The following is a 16,252-nucleotide window of genomic DNA, read 5'->3' on the forward strand; positions in this document are numbered from 1 at the left end:
CAGCTGAGTTCTGTCTCTGAAAATAACTTTAAATAACATTCCTTGGGAGATAGGCTGTCAGCTCTAGGAGGTTAAGTCAATGCCAAAAGTCAGGGGAGGTGAGGAGACAAGAAAGTCACCTTCAGGGGGGGTGAGGAGACTAAAGAAAGTTTCACAATACATCATGGTAAACAGCCTTTCTTGCACTACCCTGAAAATGTAATTTCTGGAAAAATTCCATCCACTCTTAGCTCCTTGTCTACACATGAATTTATTCTTCCAAGAGTTCTGGTGAATAATGAAACCAATTCAGTTTTTCATTGAAAAAATATAAGTGTGCCGTCTTTCCTCATACGAGGGAAATTGCCAATGTGTCCAATGATCTTCCCCTTAATTGCAGATCTTGCTGTGAAATATGAAAATTATATCGCCAGTTCTGGTGTTCTCTAGGTTGTCAGGAGTGACTGAAAAGACCAGTTTGTGCCCACCACTTCCTCTCTAGCTGTGGCCATGTGGACACATGGGTTGGCAGGACCGCATTTGCTTATAGGCTTCTTTGTAGTTTGGAGCTCTGTGACTTCGCCCATGAAGTCACTAACTTGTTCGAAAGAAACCGGATGGTCTGTTTTTACTGAATACAGAGTTGTTCTATCTCCTGCTTATTTTTTCCTCCCTCAAATCTGTTTGAAACGCAGTATGCCATACACTGTTTCCTCCACGTAGCTCAGCACTTATGCAAATAGTCTGCTCTGGATTACTTTGCCCCATGCATGCATTTCCAACTGCAGTTCTTTGCCCACGGCCCCCTGTGCAACTTCTACTCCTTCAATAACGTCTTTGCTGACATTTCAGACACGCATATTTCTCCCCACCCGGAGTCCTATAGCTTTCTCATCTTTTCTACTGGACATATCATCCAGCACTTTACTGTCTACTTTTTACTAGTAATGTCATGCGTCATAGCCCTGCCTTTGTAACTAGGCTTTTCATTTCTGGTAAGCAAGAATTCTGATTCCTAGCTAACCCATATCTCTAATAGCCACTAATAGCATACTAAGTGCTTAGTAAATCTAACCTAATCTATTGATCAAGATGAGCAGGTTGTTGTCCGAGTATTATCTTTGGTCTGACTACTAGAATTACCCTTTCTAGTCATTTGTTATTATGAATTTTCTTAGGATGGCATGCTTCCCTGTTCTTTCTCTGCCCTGTTCTTGCCCACTTCGGTTCTCTGTACACCTGTCACCCCTCTGATTCTGCAGCTATCAAGCAGGACAGAGCTGGGTTTGGAGAATCTTCTGGTTTGTAGGCAGCCTCCAGGATTTTGTTTTTCTTGGTGCTTTTCCCTGAAATAATTTCATCATCACCAACTAGGAAGCAACCTTGAAAGCTCATCTCATTTGTCTCCATGCCTGTAGGCAAAACAACTCTTTGAACTCATCATTCAGATTAGTATCAGGTCCCAGGCCAAGAACCTGAAACAGGTGTATTAGAGTGGATTAGAGAACATTTTATTGGACAATGGCAAGAAAGAGTCCAACATTTGTCTTAACGTTAAATTCCCTGGACACTGGAAAACCTGTTCAGATTAAGATGTTATAGCTGTGATGTGTGCCCCCACAAGCTTGTTTGCGTTTCTGCCCACATAAAAGTAAAAATAGAAGATAAAATTAAATGATAGACTCAGAGCTCCTGAGTGGTGCAGTCAATTGAGCGTCCAACTCTTGGTTTCGGCTCTGGTGGTGATCTTGGGGCCCTGACACTGAGCCCCGCATTGGGCTCCACACTCAGCATGGAGTCTGCTTGAGATCCTCTCTCCCTCTCCCTGCCCCTCCTGCTTGTGCTCTCTCTAAATAAATCTTTTTAAAAAAATAAATGACAGAATCAATCGTATAATGATGCTTTAGTGGAAAAAAAATTCACGTTTGATGTTTTAATAGTGTTACCTATTTAATGTATGTAATGATTTGTCAGTATATTATCCCTTTACATTCCAAAACTAAAGTCACACTTATAATTTTTCAGCTTCGCAAGTCTGTTTTCAGCATAAGGGCAAGGAATCTTCTAGAAAAGGAGACTGCAGTCACTAAAATCTTAAGGTAACGTCATCAAACATTGATACATATTTAAACACAAGTGGGATTATATTAAGCAAAGAAGAGATCTTTCTTTTTAATGAGCTAATTTTCTGAGTATCAGTACACACTTTCCACTGGAAATTAAATTTAGGTAACTATATACTTATAAATAATGTCAAATACATCATTAATATTTTTCCTGGAAAAGTAAGATTTTATTAGCTCAGTTGTGCATTTCTTTTCTTTTCATGCACTCACACATAAATTGTAAGTATAAACATTTACAAAAAGATGAAAATAACTTTTATTCTTCCATGTTTTATGTCTTTTGTGATATCTGAGGGACAAATCACAATCTAAGGGGAAAATGGTAAAAGGGTAAACTTTTTAGAAGTAATTATGACTTATTAATCTATTAAGAATAAATGTATTTAAAATCTGTAAGACTCAAAAGCATATCCATTTTAAAGTGCTTATGAAAACATGTAACTTTAATGTTACTTTCTTAAACCTGCCTTGGTAAAGTATCAGAAAGGAACATCAAGCTAGCTACTTAAGAGTATTTTAGAAGACTGTGTCATTGTATGAAGTAACATGATCTTTATAAAAATGCATGAGCATTTGGAATGTAATTTTTTGGCAGATACATTACACAGACATGTGTAATCATACAACTAAATATTGGGGGGCTGGAAGGAGAATGGCTGACAAGGGGAATGGATGAATTTTATGCTGGGAAGCCCCTTCCAACTTGTGCTGAGGGGAAGGAGTTGGGCTCTCTTCTACTCTACTTCTCTTCCAGGAATAGTCATTAAAGAGTTTTTGCCAGAGTGTATATCACTATAACCTGGATAACTGTAATGAGGAAATAAGGCTAATATGTATGGCTTGAGAAGCTATTTTGAGTTTATAGCAGTACCTGAAATTTGTATACCAAAAATGATCCTAACTAGTCAGGACCATAGTTTGTGTATTCATTCTTTTATTGGCTGACAATTCACGCATAGATATGAGTATGCGTTGGAGTACCTTTTATGAGAAGAGAATAAATGTTTCTGGGGCTTGTATATTATCACCACAAAATATAATAAGATGAATCTAAGAGGTCTGGTTGACATAGAGAAAGAAAAACTTCTCTATGCACATTTGTAACAACCTGTGTCCCAATTTCAGTTTGCTTCCAGCTGGCTCAATCCAGCTGCCATCAGATAACATCATGGGGCCGGCCTTGAACACTACATGGTTCTCCAGGGTCTTTATCAAGCTGCAACTACTATACTAGACAAATTCCTGGCAGCATCAATCCTTAGTGTCTTGAAGACGCTCCCTGTTCACACAAGACAGACCGTGTGCGGGTCCAGCCCCACAGCCGCACTCACAGGGAAGAGAATTCAGCCTCAAATCCACAACACCCCATGAGAGGAGTGTAATACTCTGGCCTGTATTCAGAGTCTACCTGCCAAATTCAGAACCAAAATGACATTACTCACCTACCCAGAATAACTACCTTCCTGAATGTGCCCTGGGGGTTCCCAGAGACTTCCAAAGCACAGGCAGACAGGGATACTTAGAAGAAGCCACGTCTAGAACCTCGCTTCCCAATGAACTCTTTCTTAAATTTGGTCTTCCAGTTTTCTTTTCCACCACCTTTTCCTTATTCACCTGCTCCTAGTTTACAAAAGAAAGGGGAGACTCTCATCCACACACAAGAAATGTGAAACTATGGTGCTAATTGATCTGGGCTGCTAAACCTAGGGAGTGTTCCCATGCAGCTTTCTCCAGAAGGGGGATCCCCCTGGGCAGCATCTTACTGTCTTATTGTCTATCCAGGTGACAAGTTTTTGGAAAACCTCCCTCCAAGAATTCGTCTGCCTTAGGGATAGGCCTTAGGAATAATGTGAGTGTCTCAAGGGTGTGTGTTAACGTGTTATATGACTTGAAAAATAAAGTCAGACTTTTCCTGGCAGATTTGGCTCATTGGCTTGACACTGAAGGCTGACTTCATGGTGCCCAAAGTCATAAAAGTGAACGCATTAGATGAATAAGCTCTCCAGTGTTTTCTCAAAGTCATATTGAAGCACAGACACAATAATGCTAGAAATCACATCCTTTACTGCTAATTAACATTGTGAGGGGGAAATTTAGTTGTTGATTTTTAAATGTTCAGAAGTGGTTTTAAAAAGAGAAAATTTTAAAGAGAGAGAGAGAAAATTTGTGGGGGTACCTGAGCCAAATTTTTAAGACCATCAGGGAATAGGGATGCCCTCAGACTTGCCCAGTAATTGGTGGTTTCAGGGACACCCAGAGCCATTGGCATTTTAGGACAGCCCAGCACACCACAAAATGAAAGGCAGCTCCCTGGGGGTGCTGTTACCCAGTCAATCTCAGGAAATAATACCCTACAATTAGAAAAATTAATTTTTACAATTTTTACAATTAGAAAAAAAAATTAAGATTTGTTTTTAAGAATACAAATGTAATCTTTAGAAAAGCCATTTAGCTCTTTTCTCCTGTGAAAATGATTTCCTTGTTCGTGCTACATTAGTCTGTGCAAAAATTAAGGACAAGATGTCAAACTGATAGTTTCTTTGAGTGTGCTTCTCTTTTTTTCACTCATAATATAGTAATAGCAATAATAACATAATTATCATACCTGCATTATAACGTAACCCATAAGTAAGAAGGTCAAAAATAGATCAGGTCCATGTCTGTGGGTCCATGAGCATTCTTCTATGCTGTTTTCCAAGGAGCAACACACTGAAAAGAAAAGGAAAGAAGAAAGGATAAGAGAAATTAAAAGAAAGAAAAGGAGAACATTTACAGTCACCTCAGGACAACTAGCCCTACACAAAACAGGGAAGAAGGAGAAGTTTCTACCATTCTTTCAGGGTAGTCTTACTCCCGGGGGAGACTCTCCTCCCCTAGGCTTAGAACTTCTTCTTTGTTCATTAAACTACAGCATTCCTGGGTAAGTTAGAAGTAGAAAGACAGATGCTGTATGATGTCAATTACATATGGAATCTAAAAAAGTCAAACTCAGAGAAACAGAGTAGATTGGGGATTGCCAGGCCCTGGAGCGAAGGGCAAATGGGGAGATGGTGGTCAAAGGGTACATATTTCCAGTTTTAAGCTGAATAAATTCAGGGATCTAATGTAGTCTGGTGACTCTAGTTAGTAATACTGTATTGTAGACTTGAAACTTGCTAAGAGAGTGGATCATAAATGTTCTCACCACACACACAAAAAAAATCATAATTATGGAAAGTGATGAATGTGTTAACTATCATCATTGTGGTGATCATTTCACAAGATACACACACATCAGGGGCACCTGGTGGCTCAGTCAGTTAAGCGGCTAACTCTTGGTTTCGGCTCAGGTCATGATCTCAGGGTCATGAGCCCCTGCATCAGACTCTGCACTCAGCAGGGAGTCTGCTTGAGATTCTCTCCCTCGTTCTCCCTCTGCCTCTGCCCCTCCATCTTGTGCTCTCTCTCTCTAAAAAATAAATAAAATAAATCTTTTAAAAAGTATATACACACCTCAAATCATGTTGTACACCTTATATTTACACATTATTTGTCAATTACCCCTCACTGAAGCTGGGGGAAAATGGCCTCTCCCATGACCATTTGCATTTTGAAAGGGAGGCGCTGAAGGAAGGAGAGAACTTTAAGACAAGGAGGTGCAGGTTTCATGTCTTCATGGATGGGTCTCTCGATACAGAAGAAAGGACGTCTAGCAGAGACTTGTTTCAGTACTCTGTCACTTGTAATTTTCCTGAGTCTTTTATTTTCATAGCCTTACTGTCCTCAGTTTCATTGAAGAGGTTCCTCCCCAAGGAGGCAGGAGTGCATTCTAGGAAGGTCTCATTAGAGAAAGACCTCAGCTGAATCATTTTGGCAAATATGTCACAGGTGGGCGTGTGTCCTGATTTGGGTGCAGATGGAGATAAGTCACATAAACTTTAAATCCAATGGTAAGTGGGGAAGATATTATGAAATATTAGTGTCTTAGAAACAACTTTTAAAAATAACAAATATTTGGGGAAAATAATACAAAACAAATCCCTGATCTAAGGTAAACAGATAAATTATTTAAATCCCCAGTTTTCTGACAATTTAAGGATTGGAGGAAGTGATCCTCAGGGTCACCCTAGTTCTAACGTAAGCTACTGGACTTGGTGTCAGATGGCCTGGGCCAGGATCTGGCTCTGCTCCTCCATACCTTAAGCAACTCACTTACCTGCCTTTGCAGTGTAGACTGCCCCAATTGGTTGTCTGAACAATCTATTGATTAATCAAAGTGAAATTTAATACTTATTATAGTGAGGGAGACCACCGCCTCAGCACTCTTAGTAGTGTCTCACAAGGGATAGGTCAGGAGTGGATATGTGTAAGGTTTTCGGTTTGGGGTTGTTTTTAGTGATTGAGATCGGGCAAAATTCTTGCTGTAAGAGTTTAGATCATTTCACAATATATACAAACATTGAATCATTATGTTGTATACCTGAAGCTAATAGAGTGCTATATGTCAATTATACCTCAATTAAAAAAAAAAAAGAGTTTAGGACTCTCCAGGATACACAGGTAACAAGTACGTATTATGGACAGGTAACCATTACTATTCTGGGGTTGGGGGCACAGAAGAGGGGACATCCCTTGGCCTCCCCTGGGGTCGGGGCACAGTGGAGGGCACATCCCTTGGTCTCCCCGGGCCCCCAGTGTTCTTTCCACCTGCTCTGGCTCCACAGTTCAGTTGTCTGTTGTTCCATTGGAGTTTGCTCCTCTGTTTTTCTCTTTCCTTCCTGATGTGGGGTAACTTTCTGCTGCCCAGAAGTCTATTCTATTATGTCTTCTGAATTTTTAATCATCTCCATGCATTACCTTTAAAAATAAATTGCAAGGTTTTTAGAAAAGCATTTTTTAAAAAAATGTTTAGGATTGATGGACCGAGCTGGGCAGGGTCTTGGCCTGAGGACCAATTATTTTTAGGTGATTGGTTTGACCAGTTGAGTGATATATTATCTAGAGGCAGGGGCTGGTCTATGAGTCTGTAATTCATATGAATGGATTTTCAGAGACTTCCTGAAGCTAACAATGAAATTACTTATTGGTTAACAGCCTTAAATTCTTGGGTAGGAATTTCCTGGAATGAATAGTAAAGTCCTATTGATGGAGAGGCCTGAGTTCTTAGTCCTGATAATTAAGCTGCGGGGCTGCCCTGAGTCTCAGTGCTCAGGGGATCCACATTTCCATTTGAAACAGGATCCACGTTATTCCAGAAAAGAGTATGTTATATACCTTGCCTATGAAGAGGAAATTCGAGTCGACAAAGGGAAAAGTCAGAGAGAAAGGGGCCTAGAGTCGGAGGTATTTGAATCATCGGAGTCACGGGTGACTTCTACACATAATCATCTCTAATTTGTTCATCTGTGTTCTTCCATGTAGTATTTTCTTAAAATCAATCCATGCTCCGAGAAATAGAAATGAACTTGTCCATAGATTTGGGAACTCTGATAGAGACAGAAGTGGGGCATTTTGACAGACCTTGAGGATACGGTCACATGCTTGCATGCAGGGGATTTGCCTGGGGCAAATGGGCATCCGTATTTATTTTTCCAAGATTTATCTGGAGAGGAGTGTAAGGAGGAGGATGTTCCATCACCTAAATTGTAAAATCCAGGGTTGCTATGAAATTCACTCTCGTTTTGACCTCGCCTATGCCGTTCAGCTCCACTGAGGAGGCTTCCCTCAGAAAGCAGTGACCTTTTCAGTACATCAGGAGAAATCAAAACAAATAGCAGTGCGCTTTCCACAGCCTCGCTGCCTCTACTGAGATTTCTCCCCTTCAGAGCCCTGAAATTGAGCACAGATGCATTATCATTCCTGCTAGGATGAATGCAGAGAGAAATGTAAAAAATAAAATAATTAAACGTTTTACATTACTTTAGAAAATTCCATCCTTGGCCATCAGGACCTCACTAGTTAAGTATCTTTACAGCTTTCTTGAACGATTGGTCTAGTATGATATTTGCATTCTGATATTTGGATCTATGACAAAATTTTCCTTGCTGCGCACTGGTATTAATAATTTTTTTAAGTCTAAGGAATAGTAGTGGGGCGCCTGGGTGGCTCAGTCGGTTAAGCATCTGCCTTTGGCTCAGGTCATGATCTCAGGGTCCTGGGATTGAGCCCCATGTTGGGCTCTCTGCTCAGGGGGAAGTCTGCTTCTTCCTCTCACTCTCTGTCTGTGCTCTCTCTCTCTCTCTCTCAAATAAATAAATAAAATCTTAAAAAAATAAAGTCTAAGGAATAGTTGGTAGTTGAATACTTACTACAAAAAAATTAAATATAATTAATGACGTGGGGGGTTAGTTTTTCTGTAAGAGAATCATTTTTATTGACTAGAAATACAATTTATATACTACTTAAATATGAATAAAATCAGAACATATTTATTAAGATATAGATTTTTAAATGGCATTAGCTGGATTTTCATCCTGACAGAAAGGACTCACTCATTCAAGAAATACTTCCGTAGCATCTTCTGTGTGCTAGGCATTTTCCAAGATACTGGACACATAGATTATTCCCTCAAGGAGCTCATGTTTGCCCTGAGAACGTATTTATGACACTAGTCAGGTGGAGGGGTCTTCAATAATACCTCTAGTTCTCTGAACACAACTGTGGCAAGAAGATTCATACAGAGCATTGTCATGGTTCCCTGGCTGACTTTAATAGTTAAAATCATTTACCTAAAATGTTTCACAAAATAGGGTGTTTTCTACCTTAAACTTATTTCCATTGTGCCATGAAAATGCCTTTCCAACATGAAGATGGAGAGGAGTAGGAAAAGGGAGATGGGAAAAGAATGAATGATGAGTATTTGTGAAGACCCACGTATGATGCTAAGGTCTTACGTGTGTTATCTCAATCAGTACAACACAGCTATGCAGGAAAACACTGTTATTACCCCCATGTTATGCATGACAAAACTGAGTCTTAGACTGGGTAAGTACTTTCTCCCAAGATCACATACCATAGAAATGATCTTGGGTATCACATTGATACCAACTACAACCTGATTTCCCAAATAGGCAGCCATATTTATGTGTCCCCAACAACTTATGCAACTAAGTTCTCCCGTTTACTGGAAAGTGACTGTGTGCTAAACACTGTACTCCTTTATAAGCTCTGTCTAACTAGGGCCTCATAGCAAACCCCGAAAGTCAAGGAGTATTAGCTCTGTTTTAGAGATGAAGAAATTAAGGCTCAGGAAGCTTAGGTGACTTGCCTAAAGTCACCCTGTCTAGCGAGTCAGGCCACTGTGCTAGTCTTGCTAACATAAGGTACCATCAGAACATTTCATGGATAAACTCCCAAACTAATAACACAGATTCATCAACCACGGTTGGCATCGCCGACAGCTGGCTGAAAGTCCTGGGAATGGAGACCCATGATCTTTGAAATGCCTGAAGTGCAACTGGGACATTCTCCATTCTGCTTGATTGGGCCAGGGAAGAAAATGGTCCTATCCCAGAATTAAGAAACCTAGCCGAACGGGTAGAGACCAGCACGTTGCAAGAACAACCAGCCAAGGGAGAGGGGAGGGCATGGTCACAGGTGTTGGTAAAGGTGAACCTGATTGATTTGGCAGGTGGAAGAATGATTGAGAGTGGGACTGAAACCAAGAGCACTGGGTAGGAGGGGCTGGTGATCAGGCCCGAGGACCAGCTGGAAGAGAATCTCTACCTGCCTTCAGAGGCACCGCCCGCAGAGGCACGGTGACTGCCGTGGCTGAGACAAGCATGGCATTGTCTTCTGCATGGGTGGTGACTGCCTACCTGGAACCTTAGTGTGCCCCTCACTTTGGAGCTCTGTGACTGATGGGGGGCTGAGGACTTAGCCAGGGGGCTTCATCGTGGGCGAAAGGCTGAATGCAAGTGTTTGTTTTTGCCCCATGGCCTCTTCCAGGTCCCTGTTCTCCCAGCTCTGCCTCCCCGGGGTCCAGGACAGATGAACTGACACCTGGGCTCTTCTCTAGAACATAACCATCTAGGTCACACTCCTCTGGAAGACAGAGGAGCCTGATAGTGCAGAGACTGAGGAGATAGTGGAGTTTTCTGGAGGAAAGCATTCAGATTAAACCACAGTGATGCCCTCCAAGAGGCCACCTGTTCCTATGCACATCATTAGCTACAGGACAAGGGAACTTTGAGGAAAGGACAAGCAGCCTCTTCATTCTTATTCTGTTCTCTCCAGTCTAGACCCAGAGCTTCCAGTTCTCTGAAGCAGGACCAATTACATGGAAATCTGAGGGAGCTTAATAATGCGAAACGTTAGCATCTTACCCCGGGTGCTTCTGCCCATTTGACAAGCCCTCCTTTGCAAATTCTTGTTTCATCGTGTAGCCTAGTGATTCAGCAGCTTTGGAGAAGGTCAAGTGAGTTCTCTGCAGCTCCACATTCTGGGCACCACTAGCAAGACGCACTCTGCATGGCTCAGAGGGCCTGAGCAGCTTGCAGCCTCTCACAGACCTTCGGGTTAGACCTGCCAACCACTCAGTGGAATGCGCTCCAGCTGCAGGAAGGGAGGGGGGGAGGGGAGAGGGGCCAGAAAGACCCTGCGGATGAGAGGAAGCAGATACCCCTAAAGCTGGGTTTGGGTCAGCCTCCTGACATAGCAGCAATTTTTTTTCTGTTTTATTTTATTTTTTTAATTTTATTATGTTAATCACCATACATTACATCATTAGTTTTTGATGTAGTGTTCCATGATTCATTGTTTATGTATATCACCCAGTGCTCCATTCAGTACATGCCCTTTTTAATGCCCATCACCAGGCTAACCCATCCCCCCAGCCCCCTCCCCTCTAGAACCCTCAGTTTGTTTCTCAGAGTCCATAGTCTCTCATGGTTCGTCTCCCCCTCCGAATTCCCCCCCCTTCATTTTTCCCTTTCTACTATCTTCTTCTTTTTTTTTTAACATATAATGTATTATTTGTTTCAGAGGTACAGGTCTGTGATTCAACAGTCTTATACAATTCACAGCACTCACCATAGCACATACCCTCCCCAATGTCTATCACCCAGCCACCTCATCCCTCCCACACCCACCACCCCAGCAACCCTCACTTTGTTTCCTGAGATTAAGAATTCCTCATATCAGTGAGATCATATGATACATGTCTTTCTCTAATTGACTTATTTCACTCAGCATAATACCCTCTAGTTCCATCCACGTCGTTGCAAATGGCAAGATTTGGGGGGTTTTTTTGATGGCTGCATAATATTCCGTTGTATATATATACCACATCTTCTTTATCCATTCATAGCAGCAATTTTTTATGACAAATATTTGGCAAGAATAATCTGAAGTCTTCAAAAACCAGAGTACTGGGTATTAATATACTCAATATTAATAAAACATTAAATTATTAACATTTGATTTAGTAAAGATATTTGTTAATGTGTAATGTATTTATAGATGTTCATATATTGAATACTAATTATTAATATTGAATATATTACCAGCAAAACATTAAATATTAACCAAATACATAATGAAATATTAGATAGTTTCATAAATATTTATCTGTGATTCTATTTAGGCTGCCTAGTTGTTGTTTTCTCTTATTCCTGACATTTCAAAACTCTTGTAGATTAAGTTAAAGACCATTTGGAGAAACAGAGACTATGTGGAAATTAAGTGTATTCAGAGAGCAATAAGGAGATAAGATCTCTGGGTATAAGCATTTGTATAAAACATAAAAGGTGAAGATTTCAAAGAGGCAAAATATAACCTAATTTAAGCAAAATAATTTTTTTTGCTTTTTTAAAACCAGACTTTCTTTCCTTGAACTTTTCTTAAATTTTTTTATTGAGATGTAATTGACACATAGCATTATATTAATTTCAGGTGTACAACATAATTCGAGGGGATTTGTGTGTATTGTGAAAATGATCATCACAGTAAGTCTAGTTAACATCCGTCATCACGCACAGTAAAATAATATATTCTAAACATGTTTTCCTAAGTCTTTCCTGATTTGTGGTAATCAAAATATGTTATATTTCATTGAGATTGTACATGATGTGTACATTATTACGAAGTGATTGTAATAGTGCTATGCATCAGGAGAGCTGCTATTAAATTTTACCTAACAGATGCAGCAAGCTATTTGAACAGGGTTTTTCTTTTCCTATTTTATCATTGGAGCATAAAGTAATAAGTAGTATAAGAAAATCCGTATGGGTAGAAAAATTGGTTCATATGGTTTATGCAACATTTGCAAAATTTCACTTTTCTTATAATAAAAAGTTGTCTTTGCATTGTAATTTATGTTTTTCTGAGTCAGATGGAGCATTACTAAACTTAAACCCCCAGTGCGGTGTGGGGTTTCAGACAGTCTATTTCCTGAATTCTAATTGATGCACTAAAGGCAGGGATTTCCCTTGAGCTGATTTTCCTTTTTATTTATTATACCCACTTATTATAAGACAATAAGGCTTCCTTTATGTATTCAATCTACAATGAGGTTCTGGTTGCCTGTGTATTTACTTGTGTACATATGACAACATTTTTATGAATAGCACAAGATTGGAAAGAACAAATCGGATGTCGCTTAATACTAAAGAGCCATATCCATTTACTCAGGACTGGGTTGACTCACAAAGGAGTGGGGTATTCACTACGATAAAAATGCAGCTTTTTCCTCATCTCAGCAAGAGGCCATTACAGAGAAGCTCACCTATTAGCATCTGTGGTTGTCTCCCCTTAGGAGGATTTCATTGTCACTCTCCTGGAGTCAGGTAAGAGCCCTTTCCAGGAAATACTCATTACCCATTCTCTTACCCCGGTCTACAGCCATAGTTTCACGTAATTACCACCAAAGGACTATTTTCCTGTTTTCTGTTGGTGTGATTACATTATATTAAGCAACATTCGATAATACTTTGCAATGTATAAACTTGTGGAGCTCAAAATCTAAGTAAAATCCCTCAAATTTAATGCTCTGCAAAGTTACATTGCAGTTCCTTTGGACGGTAATTACGTTTAAAACCAGATGGTTTCATGCAATCTGACTTTTCTATAATGAATGAAAATAATTTGAAGACTCATAGACCTCTCTCTTTCATTACAGAATGTACAGGCTTTTCCCACACCCTTGTTCTGGAACATTAAGAAAGAAGATATGGAGAGAGAGAAGAAAGAAACCGAGGACCCCCTGCTACTATTTCTATAAACAACTAGTGGTGTTTAAAGGCTAATAAAGCTCCAAAGATCTCTCTTATAACCATAATCTTTGGGCCAATTTTAAAATATTTTAGATGGAGGAATGTCAAGAAAAATAGAGATAATTTCTTAAGACATGATTCTCTTCCCTCAACCTCCATAAAAGATTATATATATATATATATATATATATATATATATATATATATATTATAAGGGGCAATTGAAATTCCACAGCACAAAGGCAATGCAGAGAGAGGGAAAAAAAAAGAATCAATCTTTCATATGTTTTTTTCAAAGGCTTGGCAAGAAACCAGGGGTAATATTTTTGCAACTGGGAATGTGTGTTTGCTGAAGAATATTCCCACATTTGAATCATCATCAGGGGTCCTAGTCTTGTTTTACTTTCAAAGGTAGAGAGGGCATAACATTAACCCCAACTGGGAAAAGGAAAATGCCTCACTGTAATTCTCCTCCAGGGAGCAGGAATAAAGGGATTACATATGCCTGCATAATGGAGAATTTCCTCACTCAGACAAGACAAAAGACTTCATTATTTTTCACCAGACACTTGAAGCCTTGTGCCTCCCAGTACCAGAAGACAAGCAGAGCAATGTTTTATATTAAACCACTAGATGGAGTTTCTAAGAAACTTGCCCTTATGAGAGATATGGAGAAGGCAGTGAAGACTTGATACCATGACGCTAGGGCCCATCCCCTAAGAAAAGCCAGACAGTGCCTGAAGTTCGTGGTGTGTGTTTTCAATATTATCAGCTTCGCTTTTTCTCTAGGCAACAAATAAAGTTTTCATCCTGAAAATTATTTATCTTCAGGTGAGACAAAAAGCATCTAAATTCTAATAAAAAATTTAAAGTGGCAAAATATAACTTAATTGAATATTCAAATACTTTTCCTTCTGACTAGGTCTATCACTGAGTAACTTTAGTGATATGTACATCTCACTTCTTATTGGTAAAGTAATAAAAGTCTCAAATTCCTTACTTACTATATCAGCATGGTAGTAGATTCCTATAAGACACCATGTATGGAGACCATGTTCCCAGTGACAGATCAGACCCCCCCATTTAAGAAATTGAAATGAGTTCAGCTCTGCCTCATATTGACTTGTAGGTTTCTCTTAATAGCTTCACATAGAATATAGATAAAGATTTATAAATTTTCTACTTGCAAGAAGCAGTGTCTGATTTTTGTTTTTATTCCTGTCTCAGGGTCTCATCTATTATGGGTATGCAGCCCATCCCTTGAGTAGCATAGTATCCTAACTGGAGATAAAATTAAGATTAACTTCCCTTTAAAAAGCATATTTCAAATACATGCTGTTCTGTTCATGATTATTTCCATGCTTCATAAGCGTGAAGTGATCAAGAAAGACGTTAAAATATTGGATCTTCACAAAATTTCAGGGTTCATTCATTTCACAAATATTTATTGAGCACCTACTGTGTACAAGATGAAGTAATAAGTGAGCAATGACAAAGTCAGCCCCTGCTCTCTTGGAGCTGTTTGGAGAGAGGCGCATATAAGGAACCGAAAGAGTAAAGTGGGTGACATGGCGGGAGCGAGTCCCTGATGGTAGAAGATGAAGCAGACCCTACATGACTTTGAAGTCATGCTGAGCTTCTAGACTTAGTCTTTCTCTGAAGAGCAATAGGATGTTGAAGATTTTAAGACAGCGATGATTAACTGTTTTAGTTACCAGTTGCTGTGTAACAAGTTACTCCAAAGCTTGGTGATTGCAACAATGCAGATTAATCTCAAAGTCTCAGTCAGGAACTGGGTGTGGCTTACCTGGGTCTCTCACTAGGCTGCAGACATTTTGACTTGCTCCAGAGGAATCCCCTTCCTCGCTCACTCTCCCATTCTTTTTTTTTTTTTTTTAAGATTTTATTTATTTATTTGACAGAGAGAGACAGCGAGAGAGGGAACACAAGCAGGGGGAGTGGGGAGGGAGAAGCAGGCTTCCTGCTGAGCAGGGAGCCCGATGCAGGGCTGGATCCCAGGACCCTGGAACCATGACCTGAGCTGAAGGCAGACACTTAACGACTGAGCCACCCAGGTGCCCCTCACTCTTCCATTCTTAATAAGACTTAGCTCCCCATGAGCGGTCAGATTAATTAACCAATGCTTTGGTTCCTTCCTCGTCCACTGTTAGCAGAAGGCCACTCTCATTCCTTAAGAAGTGGGATCTCCCCATTCTACAGAGGGTGGCAATCCTCCACCCTCTGTAAAATGTTTTAAGACCAGCCATGACCTGGGACAACGTGGCAGCCTGCTTCAGCAGAGCAGCAAGTGAGGGAGCAAGGGACAGTGAGGAAGATGAAATGCATGTCTTTTGTGACCTATCCCATCCCATTTGCCTTATATTTGTTAAGAGCAAGCCACTAAGGCCTGCCCACATTCTTGGGTTACGCCAGAGCATGAAAACCAGGGGTGGGATCATTGGGGGCCATCTGAGAAACACCTGCATGGTGACTTGCAGGTGTTCATTTCAGAGATCACTTTGCTCACAATAATAACACACAAGGTTTATTGAGAGTGGATGCGTGGAGACAGGTGAAGAGGCTCAGCTCTAGTCTATAGCATATATCGCTGTTGATCAGGGTCAGAACAGAGAAGACTTACCTTCCAATATGACCCTCTGTCCCACTCTCTTCTGTCCTCCGTCCTCTGTAGAATGTTTTAATACCAACTACGATATGGGACAAGATAGAAAAGTAAATAATAGCAACTAAAATGTAAACAAAGTGTCAGTGTTTCCAAAAACTGGCACATTCATAATCATAGCTGATCCTCCCAACTCCCTACGAAGTTGGAGGAAAAGGTGATGTTGTTCCCTATTTTACGTAGAGCACACAGAGGCTCAAGCGATGCCCATCCCCCACCTGAGGTCCCACAACCAGCAAAAGCCAAGATCAGAACTATATGGTTCTAAACCTTGT

General features: G+C 40.2%; 1 protein-coding gene across 4 annotated transcripts in view; it reads left to right on the forward strand.

The window, feature by feature from the left end:
- NALCN (sodium leak channel, non-selective) overlaps positions 1-16,252 on the forward strand; it is a 307,487-nt gene that overhangs the window by 241,751 nt on the left and 49,484 nt on the right. For 3 of the 4 annotated variants that reach the window (XM_032402673.1, XM_032402674.1, XM_032402675.1), the window contains one exon: positions 2,005-2,078. In XM_032402673.1, coding sequence (XP_032258564.1) covers positions 2,005-2,078 — 74 coding nt within the window. Of the gene's footprint in view, positions 1-2,004; positions 2,079-12,781; positions 12,869-16,252 lie in introns of all 4 variants that reach the window. The other variant, XM_032402676.1, reaches the window with a different exon arrangement.

This window comes from Phoca vitulina, unplaced genomic scaffold, assembly GCF_004348235.1.
Source record: "Phoca vitulina isolate PV1807 unplaced genomic scaffold, GSC_HSeal_1.0 scaffold5, whole genome shotgun sequence".
In the NCBI taxonomy this organism is placed as follows: domain Eukaryota; kingdom Metazoa; phylum Chordata; class Mammalia; order Carnivora; family Phocidae; genus Phoca; species Phoca vitulina.